Source organism: Engystomops pustulosus, chromosome 8 (assembly GCF_040894005.1).
Source record: "Engystomops pustulosus chromosome 8, aEngPut4.maternal, whole genome shotgun sequence".
Classification (NCBI taxonomy): Eukaryota; Metazoa; Chordata; class Amphibia; order Anura; family Leptodactylidae; genus Engystomops; species Engystomops pustulosus.
The window spans coordinates 5,814,518-5,836,704 of NC_092418.1; the positions used below are offsets into that span (position 1 = coordinate 5,814,518).

Consider the following 22,187-nt stretch of genomic DNA (forward strand, 5'->3'; position numbering starts at 1 on the left):
TGAGCCCCAATAGGTTTTATTGGATCTTCTCCTCCCACCCGGCTATAGACATCACACACGTGAGTATTATGATGAGAGGCAGCAATGTCCATGGGTGATGTGGGCTCCCGAGGCTTCCAGAACACGTCGCGCTCCGACCTTCCGTGTCAGTCTTTGTGTTAAACTTGACTTCTGGGATGTTAGTCTCAATCCATGACTGATACGCGGTGACCAGGGTGTACACAGACGGCAGGTTTGGAAGGGCACAACCAACTCCCCAGCTCACAATGCCAACTTGGTACCAGTTCTCCATCATCTTACAAACCAGAGCACCCCCAGAATCCCCCTGTAAGACAAAGGAGATACCATGAATGGGAAGTCAACATTATCATCCATGATCTATCGTCCTCCTTCAGCTACTTCTGGATTTCCCATGTAGAAGATGTATATGTAGACCAAGTCATGTCCAAGCTTCTTGCTAAGGCAGAATACATTGGTTCATCATAGGACCTCATACTATTGATGGGGCCCTGGAGAGATAGGCAGATGCTTCCCAGAATCATAACCTTGGACCCTGTAGTTGCCATGTTCCTTTGTTCACAAGCGGCATGGCCTCTCATGGAGGTGTATCTGCAGGCAGGTGTGAGCCGCCTGGGTAAGGATACTCTATGCCCTGAGTAGTCCTATGGATCCATCTCCTTGTGCGGCCATGCTGCTTGTGAATGGGTGGCCCGGCCCATGCAGGTCAGTGGGCTGGGCGCATCGCCAGCTAGAGGCGGCTATGCACATGAGCTGAGATCCGTCAGGACCTACTGTGCCTGTGCGGACATTTGTTACTTTGTGCCAAGGCCTCTCACGGAGGTGTATTTGCAGACAGGAGTAATCTCTGGGAGCTCTCTGGGCTAAGGATACTCTATGCCCTGAGTAGTTCTATGGATCCATCTCCTGGTGCAGCCATGCTGCATGTGAACGGGTGGCCCGGCCCATGCAGGTCAGTGGGTCTGGGCTCTGCACATGAGCTGAGATCCGTCAGGACCTACTGTGCCTGTGCGGACATTTGTTACTTTGTGCCAAGGCCTCTCACGGAGGTGTATTTGCAGACAGGAGTAATCTCTGGGAGCTCTCTGGGCTAAGGATACTCTATGCCCTGAGTAGTTCTATGGATCCATCTCCTGGTGCAGCCATGCTGCATGTGAACGGGTGGCCCGGCCCATGCAGGTCAGTGGGTCTGGGCTCTGCACATGAGCTGAGATCCGTCAGGACCTACTGTGCCTGTGCGGACATTTGTTACTTTGTGCCAAGGCCTCTCACGGAGGTGTATTTGCAGACAGGAGTAATCTCTGGGAGCTCTCTGGGCTAAGGATACTCTATGCCCTGAGTAGTTCTATGGATCCATCTCCTGGTGCAGCCATGCTGCATGTGAACGGGTGGCCCGGCCCATGCAGGTCAGTGGGTCTGGGCTCTGCACATGAGCTGAGATCCGTCAGGACCTACTGTGCCTGTGCGGACATTTGTTACTTTGTGCCAAGGCCTCTCACGGAGGTGTATTTGCAGACAGGAGTAATCTCTGGGAGCTCTCTGGGCTAAGGATACTCTATGCCCTGAGTAGTTCTATGGATCCATCTCCTGGTGCAGCCATGCTGCATGTGAACGGGTGGCCCGGCCCATGCAGGTCAGTGGGTCTGGGCTCTGCACATGAGCTGAGATCCGTCAGGGCCTACTGTGCCTGTGCGGACATTTGTCGCTTTGTGCCAAGGCCTCTCACGGAGGTGTATCTGCAGACTGCTCCTAGAGCTTTAGCCCTAGGAGCTTACAGAGGATACTCCAAGCTTGAGTAGTTATTGAAGTCATGGAGTAAATCAGCCTTCACTCTTGTGAATCTGCCTACCGATCGCTGTGAGGATTAATAGTCAGGTTTCCAAGATAAAATACAAATTGTACAAGGGTAAGGCAAAAATCAGGGATCTACCTTCAGAATCACTAACCAAAGTACATTTCAGGCGGTAGATCTATCACCATTTTGTGGGTGGTAGACGGTCCCATATTCCAATCTCTTTACCTTATACTCACGATGGAGCCTCTCTGCTCTTCCTCTGGGGCACCCATGCTATGGAGAAGATAAAGTTTTATATCTATTCAAATGAGCCGAAGGCGCTCAGGGTCTTGCCCGACAAGAGCATCCTGATTCCTCCGAAGGCTAACTTATGCACGCCTCCCCCCTGCCTCATTCATATGCACCGCTCCTAACTAACTGCGCAGTCAGGCAGCCGGTGACGTCTTCCGACACTCTTGATTTCTTGTGCAGCCACACAGGATACCTACGAGCTGCCCAAGACAGAAGATCATGCAACAGAAAAGTGCTGGATGACGCCACTGGCTGCCTGACCACACGGGTAGCTGGAAATGGTGCATACGAATGAGCCTGCATAAATTAGCCTTCGGCAGAAGAGACCCTGAGTGCCTCCGGCTCATTTGAATAGATATAAAAGTTTCTTTTCTCCATACCACCGGGCCCTGAAGGAAGCGCAAAGAGGCTCCATCTTGAGCATAAGGTAATGAGATTGGCATATGGGACAGTCTAACACTGGTGGTAAATGTCCTTTAACTTTCTGTCTGCTGACAACCACCACTAGGTGGAGCTTCCTGCATACAGAGTTTTCACAAGTAGCGAGTGCCAGATATCATAGACATCAGATACTGCCACAGTGCCCAGAATCTGAGATAACCCGTCATTATATATTATCTGGATGGAGGCAGATTGTGGGGCTGAACAAAGCCGTGAGGCCAAAAGACTCATCAAGGATAACGCTAGACACTCGGATACTGCTCCGGATGTGAGATGATCACCTGACAGAAGCTTTTTTGTCCTTCTTTATATCCGGCACACATCATGTCCTCTAGGATGGTGTAGGATTTGTTGGCCTGATGATACATCTCCTGACACGTGGCTCGGTCGATCAGTGGGGTCATCACCTTCTGGAGGGTCTTTGGACTCGGCAGTTCCACTGTAAAATTAGCAGATATTATATTTAAGGCTCCTGTATATCATCTGCCGGATATTTTCATGTGTCTGGTACAGGCTGCTCCTTAGAGACGATTATTACTTTACCCTCAATCCCTAATTCTATGAGGATCTTCTCTACATCTATCGGGGTTGTGACAACTGAGCAATTCTGGGGCTAAGAAGTTTGTGAACCCCATGCAACATCTGCTGAGGTTGTCACATAATGTTACCATTCCAATAACTTACCCCCAGTGTATATATTGCCCCAGCCGGTTACCCAGCATTCCATGCCAGGAGGGAAGGTGACGGAGGTGGAGGGCAGACATATTGGTTTGATATACTTGGTGTAAGTGACAGGACTGGAGAGCTTTATCACAGCAATGTCCCCTCCGCTTGTTACCCCGGTATATTTCGAGTGATAGATAATTCTCTCCAGAGAGTAAAATACTGCGTTAGAATTGAGATCCAGAAGTCGGAGCGCCCCCAAGAGGACGTTGTACTTATCCAAGCTATAACCTCTATAGAACACAAAGGATTATTAGGAAGAATCACATCTTGTAAATGGATAGAGATGCAGCTATGGACATGAAACCTTCTAGGGGGCACTTACTTATTGACACAATGAGCTGCCGTCAGCACCCACCGGGATGTGATGAGGGAGCCCCCACATAAGTGGTAGAGTTTCCCTTGTTCTGTGTACAGCAGACTCGCCTGCCACGGCCACTCCCCTTCCACGGCGTCTGTGCCACCCACTATGCGATTGTAAGGTGTCATGGAAGCGCTTCCCGGGATTGCAAGAGAAGCCAAGACTGGGGAGGACACGTAGAAAATCTCATATACAATATCAACATAAAAAACACCAGGTAAAATATTTAATTAAAGAACCAAAAAATGAGATAAAATATTATATAAAATATGTTACGCAAAATTATAATAATAAAAAATCACACACTCTACAAAATCTATAGAAATGACTAAATAACCCACGTTGGGGCAATGCCTCCCCCTTCCCTTGTATCCACATTGTAAGGTCATAGGTTGGACTTGATGGACCTTGTTGGACACATGACACAATCTTTATCATCGGCATGGAGATCTGATTGTTGGGGGTCCTGAGTGGGTCCATGAGGTCTCCTGGCTTCCTCTTCCTCTCCTCTCCATGATGTGGATCAGTCCCATGACTTGAATAATCTACATGAAGGTAAGTACTCACTGAGATGTTACTCACCACCCCCCAGGAGAAGCAGGGGTAACACGTCCCCCCGTGGTCTCCACATTGTCCATGTCATATTCTTCTCGTGGTGCCGTCTCCTCCACCTCCTCATTGCTTTAGAGAGAACTTTATAAATGCAAGTACAAAAACAAGGCAAAATGTTGAAATTCTTGAAGGGCGAGTCCTGCGTTCTCGTCACTGGACGCATAAGGGAGCATGAATTATTCTTAACCTCTTCCTGGCCATTGTTTCGGGGCTTTTTTTAAATTGATTTCCCATTTTTTGTTGATTTGTGCAGTTTATAATATTTCTCTAGTTGTGGGTTACCCGGCGGAACGTGTTGGCACAAGATCGGAATTATTTGTATCTTCTACTTTTATACACTATCAAATCACCTCAAAAATGTTTTTTTTTTTTGCCGTATGAATTTTGAACGGTTTCCTGGGGGCGTTGAAAGCTCTAGATCATCACATGGATTCATCGGGAAAACAAGGAAAATTTTTTCCAGCTCATCAGTCACAAATTAGAAGTTTTATTTCAATCCATTAAAAATCTAAATACTCAGCAGAAAACATGTGTGTGATGCATTCTGGGAAAACAAATCATAACCTTTAACCTGAGACGCGTCTGATAGAAATGAATCCTACATGGACTTAAATAGTAATTTGGTTCTGAAATAAATTTTCCCTGTCCAGTTGGATGTCCCTGTCATCCATATAGGTTTCCCTTGGCTGCATAATGGTGGGCACTGCCATTCGGGATCCCCCACACCTCGTGTCTGTGCCCAGATATTACCCGCACTCCATGTTCCATCATCCCCACGCCTCGTGTTTGTGCCCAGATATTACCCGCACGCTCCATGTTCCATCAGCCCCACACCTCGTGTCTGTGCCCAGATATTACCCGCACTCCATGTTCCATCATCCCCACGCCTCGTGTCTGTGCCCAGATATTACCCACACGCTCCATGTTCCATCAGCCCCACGCCTCGTGTCTGTGCCCAGATATTACCCGCACTCCATGTTCCATCATCCCCACGCCTCGTGTCTGTGCCCAGATATTAACCACACGCTCCATGTTCCATCAGCCCCACGCCTCGTGTTTGTGCCCAGATATTACCCGCACTCCATGTTCCATCATCCCCACGCCTCGTGTCTGTGCCCAGATATTACCCGCACGCTCCATGTTCCATCATCCCCACACCTCGTGTCTGTGCCCAGATATTACCCGCACGCTCCATGTTCCATCATCCCCACGCCTCGTGTCTGTGCCCAGATATTACCCACACGCTCCATGTTCCATCAGCCCCACGCCTCGTGTCTGTGCCCAGATATTACCCGCACTCCATGTTCCATCATCCCCACGCCTCGTGTCTGTGCCCAGATATTACCCGCACTCCATGTTCCATCATCCCCACGCCTCGTGTCTGTGCACAGATATTACCCACACGCTCCATGTTCCATCAGCCCCACGTCTCGTGTCTGTGCCCAGATATTACCGGCACTCCATGTTCCATCATCCCCACGCCTCGTGTCTGTGCCCAGATATTAACCACACGCTCCATGTTCCATCAGCCCCACGCCTCGTGTCTGTGCCCAGATATTACCCGCACTCCATGTTCCATCATCCCCACGCCTCGTGTCTGTGCCCAGATATTACCTGCACTCCATGTTCCATCCTCCCCACGCCTCGTGTCTATGCCCAGATATTAACCACACGCTCCATGTTCCATCAGCCCCACGCCTCGTGTCTGTGCCCAGATATTACCCGCACTCCATGTTCCATCATCCCCACGCCTCGTGTCTGTGCCCAGATATTAACCACACGCTCCATGTTCCATCAGCCCCACGCCTCGTGTCTGTGCACAGATATTACCCGCACGCTCCATGTTCCATCAGCCCCACGCCTCGTGTCTGTGCCCAGATATTACCCGCACGCTCCATGTTCCATCAGCCCCACGCCTCGTGTCTGTGCCCAGATATTACCCCCACGCTCCATGTTCCATCAGCCCCACGCCTTGTGTCTGTGCCCAGATATTACCCACACACTCAATGTTCCATCAGCCCCACGCCTCGTGTCTGTGCCCAGAAATTACCCGCACGCTCCATGTTCCATCAGCCCCACGCCTCGTGTCTGTGCCCAGATATTACCCGCACACTCCATGTTCCATCAGCCCCACGCCTTGTGTCTGTGCACAGATATTACCTGCACGCTCCATGTTCCATCAGCCCCACGCCTTGTGTCTGTGCACAGATATTACCTGCACGCTCCATGTTCCATCAGCCCCACGCCTCGTGTCTGTGCTTGTCAGGCTTCACAGGTCAACCCACTGGACCACTGTGGATGATGACGTAAGCTGACACGTGGGATCGGAATCTAAGTGGCATCCGGTTTTCACCAGAGCCCACCACAAAGCATGTTGGACTTGCTGTGGCGTGGTACCGCCAGGTCGTTCTACAGGTGCGACTTTGTCTGCGGTGGCAGCCAAGGCAAGGTACAAAGACTTTAAGCAGAATTGTAGTTGGGGACAGGAAGGAGGTCAGGACAGGCAGCACGGGATCAGATTTGGGGACATAGCAATAGATCAAGGCAGCAGAGGAGCGTAGTCAGGACCGGAACCAGGGTCACAACACGAAATCACAAGGGCATGGAACGCAGCTTTCTCTAGGACACAAGGGACGAAGATAAAGTTTGGAACACAGGAAAGGGCAAAAAATTTTAGGGAATTTGCAACCGGCCAATGCCAATTATCGGTGCGATGGACTTTTAAATCTCTGGAAGCCAACATGCGCTAGCCCCAGGGAGACGGGGATGCGCGCCGGCCTGCCCGAGCCAGCACTGTATCAAGGAAAGGTGAGAGCTGTGGCAGGGTCCAGGGGTACGGAGAGGAGCACGGGTGCGCCTGCGACTTCTTGGACTAGATGAATTTCTGCAGCAGGCCACCGTCCAAGATGTTATCCTTTGGCCGGAATCCCTTCCAGGGGACAAAATAGAATCACTTCTTTTACCTTGAATACGTTAGTAGCTTCAGGAGCAGGAGAGAAGCCGATCCCGGGAGAGGTGATTCAGGATGACAGGCTTCAGCAGGGAGATGTGGAAGGAATTCGGGATGCGCATGGTGGGTGGAAGACGAAACTTGTAAACCACAGGATTAATGCATTTCAATACCTCAACCAATGTATGTATGATATTGACATACATTGGTTCTACCTGATGAAGGCATTGGCTCAATGCCGAAATGCATTGTTTGCAGACCTGTATTATGAACAAGAATAAAAATCCTTAATACTCTTGGAAAATGCGCTTGTAGAGTGGTTTAACCCTTTCTTGCAAAAAATCTCTGATCTCCAAACGGGCTAAAGCTGTGGACTACTGCTTTCACGTAACTCCAAATCCACTGTGAGCTGCACTTCCTACTGCAAAAAAGATACTACCTATATACCTATTATCTCAATCATAAAGGTGTGCATTCTGCTACTCCTTTACTAAATTGGTTGTACCTACTCCTGCACTTGAGTCTTTTCGCGCTGGTCTTTTCCTCCTTATACCCTCAAGTCCAAAAGCCTATCAAATGGACCCAGGAAGTGTGGACCAAGCTTGTAGCTGGGAATCTTCAGCCAGACATACCTAGATGACAGCCACACATTTCCCAGAGAAGAGATCAGAGGGAGCCTGCGCTTTTTGTCAGCCTGGATTTTGGATCGGGCAGACACCTGAAGTAGGGAGAGTCGAGTCAGCTGAAGAAGGGGGCGGAGCCAGCAGATTCGGAATCCACGGAATTATAGGAGAATTCTGCCCACGGCAACAGTGTGGACCAGTCCTCTTAATGGGCAGAAACAAAATGACGGAGGCAACATCCCAGAGTCTGGTTAACTTTCTCTACTTGTCCATTGGCCTGAGGGCAGCACGCAGAGAAGAAATCCAACTTTACTTGAAGTTAACTACAGAGAGAATGCCAGAAGTGGGAAACAAACTGGACCCCTTGGTCAGAGACTATGTGCTCAGGAAGTCCATTTACCCGGAAGATGTGGGTGAAGAACAGGCTGGCAAGGCAAGGGGCTGATGGCAGACCTGGTAGAGGCACAAAAGGGGACATCTCGGAGAAGCGAACAGTTACCACCCAGATGAAGGTATTCCCAGAGGAAGATGGACGATCCGTGATGAAATCCATGGGAGACCACGGTAGCCACATTCTGCTCTCGCCACTCGCCAGGAGGTTAGCGGCTTGTGGATATGGTAGTTGTGGTTTTGCACGCTGAGCGTGATTTGGAGCGGTATTTACAACTATGGTTTGGTTGGTAATGGTGCCGGACTTAGGTGTTAATTATTTAATTTTAAAATGATCCAGATTTGTTGTCAAGTACTCGACCACTTAATTTAATAATATTAATATGTTTGTTGAATAAAATGTCATTTATTTTATTATGTTTTAATAAAGTTATGTTTTACAGATTGTTACAAGATTTGAATAAAGCTGTGACCAGCACTTTTCCAACAGAACATTGTCGGTGTTTTATTTAGTTGAGTAGGATAGGAAGGCATTTTGCTGAATAGCTGTACCCCCTCGCCTCCCCCCCCCCCCCCCTCACCTCAGCTCAGCCCTGCCCCGGTCATGGTTGCAAGAGCACCCGTGACAGTAGCCACATATGGGTCGAGCCGGATGAGCCCGAGATATGGGTGGCAGGAGCACCCGTGACAAAAACTTTTCATGGCTGCCAGAAAAAGCAAGTTGTCGGGATCATCCCGGAGGATAAAGACCTTCTCTAGGTTCAAAAATCTAAAAGGAACTGGAAATGGGCAATAAAATTTTTTTTTTTAATTCATTTTGTTATTTTTCTATTTTTCGTGGCTTATTTATTACATTTTTATTGCTTTAATTATTGATAACCATTAACTATAAATTATAATTTGTTAGTATAATTCTTCATTGAAAACTAATTACATCCAGAATGCGGGAGACGCAGATCCATAATATAGAATTCAAAAAAAGTGACATATCTCAATGCAAGACGCGTAGACAGCACAGACATGAAAACAAAGTGTGTATTGTCACCTGGCAGAGAGCAGGGTAAGGGAGAACAGGGGGCATAGGTCAAATTATCATTTTTTATTTGCAATTCATAATTATGTTGTATTTGTGTTTTCCTATGTGCAGGGGAATGGAGGCCGAATACATATGATCTTGTGTACTTACCCCATGACATGCACAATACCACTCATACACACACACATCTACACTATATACACAGATCTACACTATATACACACAAATACCACTCATACACACACATCCACACTATATACACACATACACCACTCATACACACACATCCACACTATATACACACATACACCACACATACACACATCTACACTATATACACACACATATGCACACAATGGGGGTCATTTACTAAGGGCCCGATTCGCGTTTTCCCGGCGTTACCCGAATATTTCCCGACGTATTTCCCAACGTTACCCGAATATTTCCGATTTCGCAGATTTTCCCTGAATTGCCCCGGGATTTTGGCGCACGCGATCGGATTTTGGCGCATCGGCGCAGGCATGCACGCGACGGAAATCGGGGGGCGTGGCCGAGCGGTAACCCGACGGATTCTGAAAAACCGCCGCATTTAAAAAAAAAAAATTGGTCGCAAGGGCCATACTCACATGCACCACGATGAAGACGATGAACTCCGGGGCATCTCGGCGGACATTGGCGCAGCAGCGCCACCTGGTGGACATCGGGCGCAGGACCTTCATGAATCGCCGGAAGACCCGAACGCTCGTCAGAGAAGCCGCCGCTGGAACGCGAATGGACCGGGTAAGTAAATGTGCCCCAATATGCAGACATAAACCATTCAGCAAAGATGCAACTTATAAAAAATAAAAAAACATTAAATTTAAAGTGAGAAGAATTAGAGTCTTCAGTTCTTGACCCGTTGGGTTGGGGCTTCCATTTGGCGTTTTAGTTGGAGATGATAAGTTTCGGAGTTCAGTAAAGTGAAGCTCTGGGACGTAGCCTTGTATCCAGGGTTGGTAGACTGTGGTGAGTGTGTAGACTCCCGGGCGATTACGGTCAGCGCAGCCATCACCCCAGCTGACCACTCCAGCCTGGTACCATGCACCCCCGACTTTACACACCAGAGGTCCTCCAGAGTCTCCCTAGAGGGAAGAGACACAATGGCTGATCTCTTGGACTGTTATCATTACATCAGTTTCATCATCTCATCTTCTGTAATTGTGACCTGTTGATCATGAGATGGCTTCATTAAAGGTGACCTCTTTCATGTTCTACTGAGACATCTACCAACATCTATAGACTTATATTCTTTGTCTTCTCCAAACGTGGTTACACATCATAGACACCTACAGACCGGCGCTGTCCATGGTGGTGGCCCAGTCAATGCAGCACCATAGAGATGCCTGTACTCACCTTGCACGAGTCCTTGCCTCCATCTTGGTAACCAGCACATGTCATGTCATCCGGGATGATGGAGACACCACTACTGGTGGAGGAGCCCACATGGTAGTACTTGTCACATGTTGCCCGGTTAATGATTGGAGTCATCACCTTCAGGAGAGTCTTAGGGTACGGTAATGGGACTAAAAAGTGAGGAGTTAGTGGATCTTAGTAAGTTCAGTTGAAACCAAAAACATCCAACATACAAGTCCCTCCGGTAATTGGTCAGGAGCAGACACATGGGTCATTCATGATCTTATCATGTAGTCATATTATTTTCTTTCTAAGACCGAGAAAAATATGTTAATTTGCTCGTTACCTCCTGAGTCGATTGTCCCCCAGCCGGTGACCCAGCACTCCATGCCGCGGGGGAAGGTGACGGAGGCGGAGGGCAGGCAGACGGGCAGGATGTACAGGGTGTAGGTGACAGGAGCCGAGAGCTTCAGTAGTGCGATGTCTCCTTTGTATTTAGTACTTGTAAACAGGGGGTGTACGATGATGTCACTGACACTGGAGAGGACGGTATGACCATCCACCACTGATAACCGGTATCTCCCCAAGTACACGCTGTAGTCATGTGGGCGGTCAGAACTGGAGATGAGACGAGGGAACATAATGAACATCCAGTATAGAGTTTAAGGTTTCTGCAGTGTTTATATGATGTCATCAAAATGGGGCGTGTTCGAAATTCATAGGACACAAAATCCATATAGAAATGGTGAACTCAATGGTCCTGCCCACCGGAACCTTCACTACATCCTTATTTCTCCTTCCTCTATATGAAGTGAACATTTGTGCTCTTCCTGACTCTTAATCGGACTGCTAATGCCTGGCCGACCATGCCCCCAACTTATGGCCTGTGGTGTCTAAGGAATCTTCTCCCATGGAAAGGAGGCCGGGCAGTAAGGTTCTAGTCTTAGTCACTCTGCTACTTTACATTCATCTTAATCTTTACTGCCTTTCATGACTCATTGGCAGCTTCACCATGTTGCATAAACTTTGCTTGTCCTTCACCAGTCCTGAATTTAGGCAAATGCTGGTCTACTGCATCCAGGTACCAATGAAAGGGTAAATACCAGAAGAATATTTAGGTCTAGCTCCAAATCAAATCTTTGCAATGCAGGGTCGGGCTGATCCACTGGTGGAGCCCAACACCTAGTGCACTGGCAGTGGACACTCTCTCCATTGGAGACAGAAGCCCCGGCCATAATAATAATAATAATAACAGTACCCGATGCGGCCAGAACCAGACATTGTAGTATTATTCTTTATGACGTAGATGCCATTGACAAAGAGTGTAGTTGTTATTACATTGGTGAAATTGGACGCATTGTTACTATATTGGCCACTGTGGGTGTACTGTGACTTTATTGGCTACTGTGGGTGCACTGTGACATTATTGGCCACTGTGGGAGCCCTGTTACTGTATTGGCTACTGTGGGAGCCCTGTTACTATATTGGCTACTGTGGGTGCACTGTGACTTTATTGGCTACTGTGGGAAGCACTGTTACTATATTGACCATTGGCTACTATGGGGGTCCTGTTACTATATTGGACATTGTGGGGATACTGTGACTGCACCTCTCTCCTTTTTCTGTCAATTACTAGTTTTACAGTATATAATGGTACTAGCCACAATTCTGCAGAGTCTCCTCTGTTACTGTCTATGATTTCTCCTATGAGGGGGAGCGACATGGAGACATCTGATACTACACCATATTCATCAGTCAGCATCAAACACTGTGGTATATCTGGGGCAGTATAAGACTGTCTGTATAAGTCTTCTTTGGTTACAGCCCTGTATCATTGTACTCATTCTAGTTCTGGTCTTGTATCTATGTAGCACCCCAGTCCAACACTGATTCAGCGCCACACTCACCCCAGTCCAACACTGATTCAGCGCCACACTTACCCCAGTCCAACACTGATTCAGCGCCACACTTATCCCAGTCCAACACTGATTCAGCGCCACACTTACCCCAGTCCAACACTGATTCAGCGCCACACTCACCCCAGTCCAACACTGATTCAGCGCCACACTTACCCCAGTCCAACACTGATTCAGCGCCACACTTACCCCAGTCCAACACTGATTCAGCGTCACACTCACCCCAGTCCAACACTGATTCAGCGCCACACTCACCCCAGTCCAACACTGATTCAGCGCCACACTCACCCCAGTCCAACACTGATTCAGTGCCACACTCACCCCAGTCCAACACTGATTCAGTGCCACACTCACCCCAGTCCAACACTGATTCAGCGCCACACTCACCCCAGTCCAACACTGATTCAGCGCCACACTCACCCCAGTCCAACACTGATTCAGCGCCACACTCACCCCAGTCCAACACTGATTCAGCGCCACACTCACCCCAGTCCAACACTGATTCAGCGCCACACTCACCCCAGTCCAACACTGATTCAGCGCCACACTCACCCCAGTTTCTGTCACTGGGCTCCCAGGGTTCAGCATAGCTTTGGATCTGTGGGGCTAATTTTTTATAGGATGACTCATAAATATTATGAATTTTAGATCTTACTGATGATATTTCCTGTACAGATATACACAGCTCCCTTACCAATGGCTGATCTGCCCTCAGCATCATCATCCTACGTAGGACCTTTGAATTGAACCCTAACCTTGGTCGGGTCCACATTTGATGAGTTAAATGGAATAAATAATAACATTTTTCAAGTGGATTGGAAATTAAAAATTAATGTTATAAAATGGACCCAATGGATCCTAAGAATTTTTTTAATATGTAAGACTTACTTCTCAAAACAGTGAGCGGCGCTCAGGACCCATTGGTTAGAGATAAGGGAGCCACCACAGATATGAGACCCCCTGTACTGGAGGCTGATCTGCCAGGGCCACTCCCCGTCCACGGCATCAGTACCTCCTACAATCCTGTGATTCACCATCGGAGAGCCGCACACGGATGTGTTGGGTGAGGTGGAAACGGGAGCTGAAATAACCATGGATTTATTACAAAAAACTATCATAAACAACCAAATTAATTAAGATGACAATAGTGTAAATAAAAATATATTTTCCTGTATTTTACTTTTGGCAGAAATCCCTTTACATTCTGTTACACTTCTGTTAATGTCAGCAACCTCTACCATTGACAACACAACATGTCCAAGAGTCAGAAGTTACCCTACAACATGTCCAAGAGTCACCAATGACACTACACCACGTCCAAGAGTCACTAATGACACTACACCACGTCCAAGAGTCACTAATGACACTACACCATGTACAAGAGTCACTAATTACACTACACCATGTCCAAGAGTCAGAAGTTACCCTACAACATGTCCAAGAGTCACTAATGACACTACACCATGTCCAAGAGTCAGTAATGACACTTCACCATGTACAAGAGTCAATAATGACAATACACCATGTCCAAGAGTCAATAATGACAATACACCATGTCCAAGAGTCAGAAGTTACCCTACAACATGTCCAAGAGTCACTGATGACACTACACCACGTCCAAGAGTCACTAATGACACTACACCATGTACAAGAGTCAATAATGACAATACACCATGTCCAAGAGCCACCAATGACACTACACCACGTCCTAGAGTCACTAATGACACTACACCACGTCCAAGAGTCACTAATGACACTACACCATGTACAAGAGTCAATAATGACAATACACCATGTCCAAGAGTCAGAAGTTACCCTACAAAATGTCCAAGAGTCACTAATGACACTACACCATGTCCAAGAGTCAGTAATGCGAAGATCCACGAGGTACTTGAGGTACTGTCCCGCTCCTGTGGGTGCTGCTGCTTACAGAGAGTGGATACACTCTAGTGGATGTAAAATATTTTACATCCACTAGAGTGTATCCACTCTCTGTAAGCAGCAGCGCCCACAGGAGCGGGACAGTACCTTGAGTACCTCGTGGATCTTCGCATTTTCTGCCTAATCCGTCATCTGCTAGATGTTCGGACCAGGAGTCCCGCCGGCGGCAGCTCTTCTTTTCTAACTCACTCATGACACGCTCGATTTTCTACTGGACAAGGTGAGAATTACTCTTTTTCATATAGCTCACTTCCAGTAAAATACACTTGAATCTCTCGCACTTTTTGTGTCTCCTCTCTTCTCTGTGGCAAAACCGGTGCACACCTGTGGAACTCCACACCTATGCACACCTATGCACACCACACCTTTAGCATTTTGTCCAAGAGTCAGTAATGACACTACATCATGTCCAAGAGTTACTAATTACACTACACCATGTCCAGGAGACACCAATGACACTAGACCATGTCCAAGAGTCACCAATGACACTACACCATGTCCAGGAGACACCATTGATACTAGACCATGTCCAAGAGCCACCAATGACACTACACCATGTCCAAGATCCACCAATGACACTACACCATGTCCAGGAGCAACCAATGACACTAGACAATGTCCAAGAGTCAGAAGTTACCCTACAACATGTCCAAGAGTCACCAATGACACTACACCATGTCCAGGAGACACCAATGACACTAGACCATGTCCAAGAGCCACCAATGACACTACACCATGTCCAAGAGTCAGAAGTTACCCTACAACATGTCCAAGAGTCACTGATGACACTACACCACGTCCAAGAGTCACTAATGACACTACACCATGTACAAGAGTCAATAATGACAATACACCATGTCCAAGAGCCACCAATGACACTACACCACGTCCTAGAGTCACTAATGACACTACACCACGTCCAAGAGTCACTAATGACACTACACCATGTACAAGAGTCAATAATGACAATACACCATGTCCAAGAGTCAGAAGTTACCCTACAACATGTCCAAGAGTCACTAATGACACTACACCATGTCCAAGAGTCAGTAATGCGAAGATCCACGAGGTACTTGAGGTACTGTCCCGCTCCTGTGGGCGCTGCTGCTTACAGAGAGTGGATACACTCTAGTGGATGTAAAATATTTTACATCCACTAGAGTGTATCCACTCTCTGTAAGCAGCAGCGCCCACAGGAGCGGGACAGTACCTTGAGTACCTCGTGGATCTTCGCATTTTCTGCCTAATCCGTCATCTGCTAGATGTTCGGACCAGGAGTCCCGCCGGCGGCAGCTCTTCTTTTCTAACTCACTCATGACACGCTCGATTTTCTACTGGACAAGGTGAGAATTACTCTTTTTCATATAGCTCACTTCCAGTAAAATACACTTGAATCTCTCGCACTTTTTGTGTCTCCTCTCTTCTCTGTGGCAAAACCGGTGCACACCTGTGGAACTCCACACCTATGCACACCTATGCACACCACACCTTTAGCATTTTGTCCAAGAGTCAGTAATGACACTACATCATGTCCAAGAGTTACTAATTACACTACACCATGTCCAGGAGACACCAATGACACTAGACCATGTCCAAGAGTCACCAATGACACTACACCATGTCCAGGAGACACCATTGATACTAGACCATGTCCAAGAGCCACCAATGACACTACACCATGTCCAAGATCCACCAATGACACTACACCATGTCCAGGAGCAACCAATGACACTAGACGATGTCCAAGAGTCAGAAGTTACCCTACAACATGTCCAAGAGTCACCAATGACACTACACCATGTCCAGGAGACACCAATGACACTAGACCATGTCCAAGAGCCACCAATGACACTACACCATGTCCAAGTGTCAGAAGTTACCCTACAACATGTCCAAGAGTCACTGATGACACTACACCACGTCCAAGAGTCACTAATGACACTACACCATGTACAAGAGTCAATAATGACAATACACCATGTCCAAGAGCCACCAATGACACTACACCACGTCCTAGAGTCACTAATGACACTACACCACGTCCAAGAGTCACTAATGACACTACACCATGTACAAGAGTCAATAATGACAATACACCATGTCCAAGAGTCAGAAGTTACCCTACAACATGTCCAAGAGTCACTAATGACACTACACCATGTCCAAGAGTCAGTAATGCGAAGATCCACGAGGTACTTGAGGTACTGTCCCGCTCCTGTGGGCGCTGCTGCTTACAGAGAGTGGATACACTCTAGTGGATGTAAAATATTTTACATCCACTAGAGTGTATCCACTCTCTGTAAGCAGCAGCGCCCACAGGAGCGGGACAGTACCTTGAGTACCTCGTGGATCTTCGCATTTTCTGCCTAATCCGTCATCTGCTAGATGTTCGGACCAGGAGTCCCGCCGGCAGCAGCTCTTCTTTTCTAACTCACTCATGACACGCTCGATTTTCTACTGGACAAGGTGAGAATTACTCTTTTTCATATAGCTCACTTCCAGTAAAATACACTTGAATCTCTCGCACTTTTTGTGTCTCCTCTCTTCTCTGTGGAAAAACCGGTGCACACCTGTGGAACTCCACACCTATGCACACCTATGCACACCACACCTTTAGCATTTTGTCCAAGAGTCAGTAATGACACTACATCATGTCCAAGAGTTACTAATTACACTACACCATGTCCAGGAGACACCAATGACACTAGACCATGTCCAAGAGTCACCAATGACACTACACCATGTCCAGGAGACACCATTGATACTAGACCATGTCCAAGAGCCACCAATGACACTACACCATGTCCAAGATCCACCAATGACACTACACCATGTCCAGGAGCAACCAATGACACTAGACGATGTCCAAGAGTCAGAAGTTACCCTACAACATGTCCAAGAGTCACCAATGACACTACACCATGTCCAGGAGACACCAATGACACTAGACCATGTCCAAGAGCCACCAATGACACTACACCATGTCCAAGAGTCAGAAGTTACCCTACAACATGTCCAAGAGTCACCAATGACACTACACCATGTCCAAGAGTCACCAATGACACTACACCATGTCCAGGAGCCACCAATGACACTAGACCATGTCCAAGAGCCACCATTGACACTAGACCATGTCCAAGAGCCACTAATTACACTACACCATATAGAGCCACCAATGACACTATAACCTGTCCAAGAGTCACCAATGACACTACACCATGTCCAAGAGCCACCAATGACACTATAACCTGTCCAAGAGCCACCAATGACACTATAACCTGTCCAAGAGTCACCTATTACACTACACCATGTCCAAGAGCCTCCAATGACACTATAACCTGTCCAAGAGTCACTTATTATACTACACTATGACCAAAAGTCACTAATTACACTACACCATGTCCAGGAGCCACCAATGACACTATAACCTGTCCAAGAGTCAATAATGACACTACATCATGTCCAAGAGTCACTAATTACACTACACCATGTCCAAGAGCCACCAATGACACTATAACCTGTCCAAGAGTCACTAATTACACTACACCATGTCCAAGAGCCACCAATGACACTACACCATGCCCAAGAGCCACCAATGACACTATAACCTGTCCAAGAGCCACCAATGACACTATAACCTGTCCAAGAGTCACCTATTACACTACACCATGTCCAAGAGCCACCAATGACACTATAACCTGTCCAAGAGTCACTAATTACAATACACCATGACCAAGAGTCACCAATGACACTACACCATGTCCAAGAGTCACTAATTACACTACACCATGACCAAGAGTCACCAATGACACTACACCATGTCCAAGAGCCATTAATTAGACTACTCCATGTCCAAAAGCCACCAATGACACTACACCATGTCCAAGAGACACCAATGACACTATAACCTTTCCAAGAGTCACTAATTACACTACACTATGACCAAGAGTTACCAATGACACTAGAGCATGTCTAAGAGTCATTAATTTCACTAATACAAATGATGATGGGGAAACCTGCACGTAGTACATACTACATCACTATTAGTAAATGTAGCTCAATGTCTTAGAGCCACCGATGATACGATAACACGGGCAACATTTGCCCACAAGGCATATAACCCAGGAGATGCACATACATGGCTGATGTGAAATCAAGAAAGAAGGATCTAGGAAATTTTTTGAAAAGTTTTTAAATGCATTTATGAGAAGCAGATCCTACTTCATAGCGGCTTGAAACAGTGTAAACATAGGACATGTAACTGGGAAATAAGTGGAAGTTAAGAGGAGAGGAGATAATATTAGCAAATATTCTGTAGCCTTAATTTAATCCTTTGACCAACATGAGGCAAAGGAAATATATAGAAATAAAACATTCTGTATAATGTTTGCTGCTCCTTATAAGCCACATGCCTGTCAAGACAACAGTGGGGCTCATTTACTAGGGGTATGCGGACCGCTATTCCGTCGGGTTTTCCCAAATATTTCCATTTTGCACCGAATTTCCCCAGGGTTTTGGCACACGCGATCGGATCGGCGATGGCTTGCACGCAACAGAAATCGGGGGGGGGGGCAAACCGCGGAATTTAAAAAAGCAATTGTGTCCTAAAATCACGCACTCACATGCACCAGGAAGAAGAAGGTGAGCTCCGGCGGACCTCGGCGCGGAAGCGACACATGCTGGAAATTGGACGCACGCGTTAGTGAATCGCGGCAGACCCGTATCCTCGTCGGACAACGCGCCGCGGGATCGCGACAGGACCGGGTAAGTTAATCTGCCCCAGTGTGTTCTCCTTACCTGCTGATGTAGAGGTCCCGAAAGCTTCAGCACCTGCCCCACAGGTAAGAGACGGTGGAGGGATATTCACAAGGTCACTGAAGGTCACATCTGGGACGTAGCTCCGTATCCATGACGTATAGGCTGTCACCCGGGTGTAGACCCCAGGCTTATACGGTGCAGCACATCCATAGCCCCAGCTCACAATCCCCGCTTGGTACCAGGCACCTTGTACTTTACATACAAGGGGTCCCCCAGAGTCTCCCTGGAATATAACAAAGATCCTAGTTCATTTCCACTAACAGAGCAACATGTTCTGAACAGACGTGATCAGTTCTCTCTTCTTATTCCATGAAGTAGATGAAGTCGGAAGTGAATGACCTCCATCATACCCTGCTGGGACCTTCTGCATCTAATTTTGACCGCAATATAATGGAGACATCCAGGTCATCCTACAAGATAACTCTTAATAAACTACAGAAGAGGGGTCAGAAGTAAATGTAATGCTGGAGGTGGTGACCCAGGGAGGTAGGTCACTGAGGGTACAAAGCTCTGAGCTTCAAATAAATAACATATTATTTCCTTCCCTTTTATGAAAACCACACAAAATTTCCTGTGGGAAAGGGATGTATCAACCAACTAATACACAGCAACATCTGCCCAGAATTCCTGTAGGGGAGACTCCCTATTACACCATAAAGCTACTGGCACTTACCTGGCAGGAGTCCTTGTCTCCATCCTTATAACCAGCACATATCATGTCATCCAGGATGATGGTGACACTACTACTGGTGTAGGAGCCCACGTGGTAGAGCTGATCACATGTTCCTCGATCAATGATTGGGGTCATCACCTTCTGTAGAGTCTGAGGATACGGTAAATTACCTGAAAAATGTCATAAACAATGGACCAAGACAAGTAAAGTGGAAGCTAAAGACTGGAGTTCAACCAGCAGATTCAAACCATTAGACAGTCGAGAGGCTTCAGGTCTCACCCAATAGGGAGGAACATCTCTTCATTGTATCATCTCGGTTGTGCACCGAGAGCCACGACAAGGTCCACGGCAAAGAAGAGTAGTCAGGGTATTAAAAGGGGCAATTTCATTTCTAGGCTCAAGATTGTGGTATAAAGTTGTTTTTACCTCCGTAAGTGATTGCCCCCCAGCCGGTGACCCAGCACTCCGTGCCACAGGGGAAGGTGACGGAGGGCAGGCAGACGGGGAGGATGTACCGGGTGTAGGTGACAGGATTGGAGAGCTTCAGTAGAGCGATGTCCCCTCTGGATCCAGTAATAGATGTGTACTGGGGGTGTACGATGATGTCACTGACATTGGACACAACTGTATGATTATCGGGCACTGAGAGCCGGTATGTCCCCAGGTATACGGTGACGTTGTAAGGATTTACAGAACTGAGGAAGATATAAGAGGTTCCATGACTGAAGGTTAGTGCTGAAAAGGTGAACACTAAATTATCCCCAGATAATCATCGTATCCAGGGAAATATAATGCAGAATCCATAACACAGGACAATATCTTGTTGGCTGTATATGCAGCAGACTGGCATTGTGTGCTGTAAAGGGGTTGGCCACTAATAACAAAACTTCTCCAGGGTAAGTACAAGACCCTAATAGGGTCACCTATACCTACTCCAGCAAAGTGTGAGGTCCACAGGAGCTGTGGGTCATGTGAGCCGCCTGCAGCAGGACGTCCTGGGATGTCCTGCTGGATTCTGGCGGATAGAGGGGCGGCCATTGCTGTGTGCACGCCCTCTCAGTGAAGCAGCGAGCCAAGGACATCCTCGCCCCTCCGACCACTGGTGTCAGAAGCCTTATGTATCAGCTTCCAGTAAAATAGAGAAGGAAACCAGGGAAGTGATTACAGGGGGCTCACATTCTCCCAAATATCAGGGAAAAATTATTGAGAGTGAATACTGCAGGACCAAAGATGAAGAGAAAGGACTATCCTGGGAGATGTTGTGCTGGTCCACAATCTTAGATAATATGGATTCTTATAACTCAAATCAAATTCAAAACTTTTTGGGTATTTTGAGAAAGAAAGTTAAGAAATAGATAGATGCTTCCTGCACAAACCATCTGGGATGATCCTTCTATGGTTCTCCCACCACGTCCAGTCTGTCTCTACTCACTTTTTGAAGCAATGAGCTGCGGACATCACCCACTGGCTGGAGATCAGGCTGCCCCCACATATATGGGACCCCTGATAGCGCAGGCTGACCTGCCAGGGCCACTCTCCATCCAGAGCGTCTGTGCCCCCGACTATCCTGCCGGAGACCAGCGGAGAGCCGCACGCACCCCCCACCGAGGAGGAGGAGGTTGTGGAAGCAGATGGTGGAGCTGTAGAAAAAAGAACAAATTCCTATTAGTCTTATGGCTTCCTCACTTCCATGTTACACAGCAATGGATTATAATATAGGTGGTTTGGGCAGTAGCCGGGGGCCCATGGACACCCAAAACACAAGAGCCATTTCAGAACTATTGAAGGTCCTCCAAGGGTCCTGAAACCACAGATTGGAAGCAGCAGAAGGGTCACATCCTCCAAGCTGTATACAGAACATGTCCAGGGTCTACAAACATTGCAAAAACAAAAAGTCCATAAACAAGAAACCACAAGAGAAGGAACTTTGAAAAATAGACCCAAAAACTTTTTTTCATTCTTTAAGGAAATCTACCACCAGGATGAAGGAAAGACAAGCACACTGGCATACTGGTGTACGCCCCCTCTGGCAGGATCTGCTCTTCTTTTAGCTTTCTATGTCATTGTTTTTAAGAAAAAAGGCTTTATGCAAATGAGCCTGAGGGGCTCCGGGTTCCATTGATGTTAATAGAACTTATTGCATAAAGCCTTTTTTCTTAAAAACAATGACATAGAAAGCTAAAAGAAGAGCAGATCCTGCCAGAGGG

General features: G+C 47.3%; 1 protein-coding gene across 1 annotated transcript; it reads right to left on the minus strand.

The window, feature by feature from the left end:
* LOC140075696 (transmembrane protease serine 9-like) lies at nucleotides 1-20,536 on the minus strand. The gene is made up of 12 exons (XM_072121874.1): nucleotides 20,407-20,536; nucleotides 19,981-20,150; nucleotides 19,287-19,530; nucleotides 13,437-13,629; nucleotides 10,979-11,250; nucleotides 10,633-10,802; nucleotides 10,136-10,361; nucleotides 4,212-4,394; nucleotides 3,594-3,792; nucleotides 3,230-3,501; nucleotides 2,827-2,984; nucleotides 1-325 (listed from the first exon to the last, which is right to left on the minus strand). The coding sequence occupies exons 2-12, from the start codon at nucleotides 20,113-20,115 to the stop codon at nucleotides 17-19; spliced, it is 2,361 nt and encodes a 786-aa protein (XP_071977975.1). The 5' UTR covers nucleotides 20,116-20,150; nucleotides 20,407-20,536; the 3' UTR covers nucleotides 1-16.
* Between the last annotated feature and the right edge of the window lie 1,651 nt (nucleotides 20,537-22,187).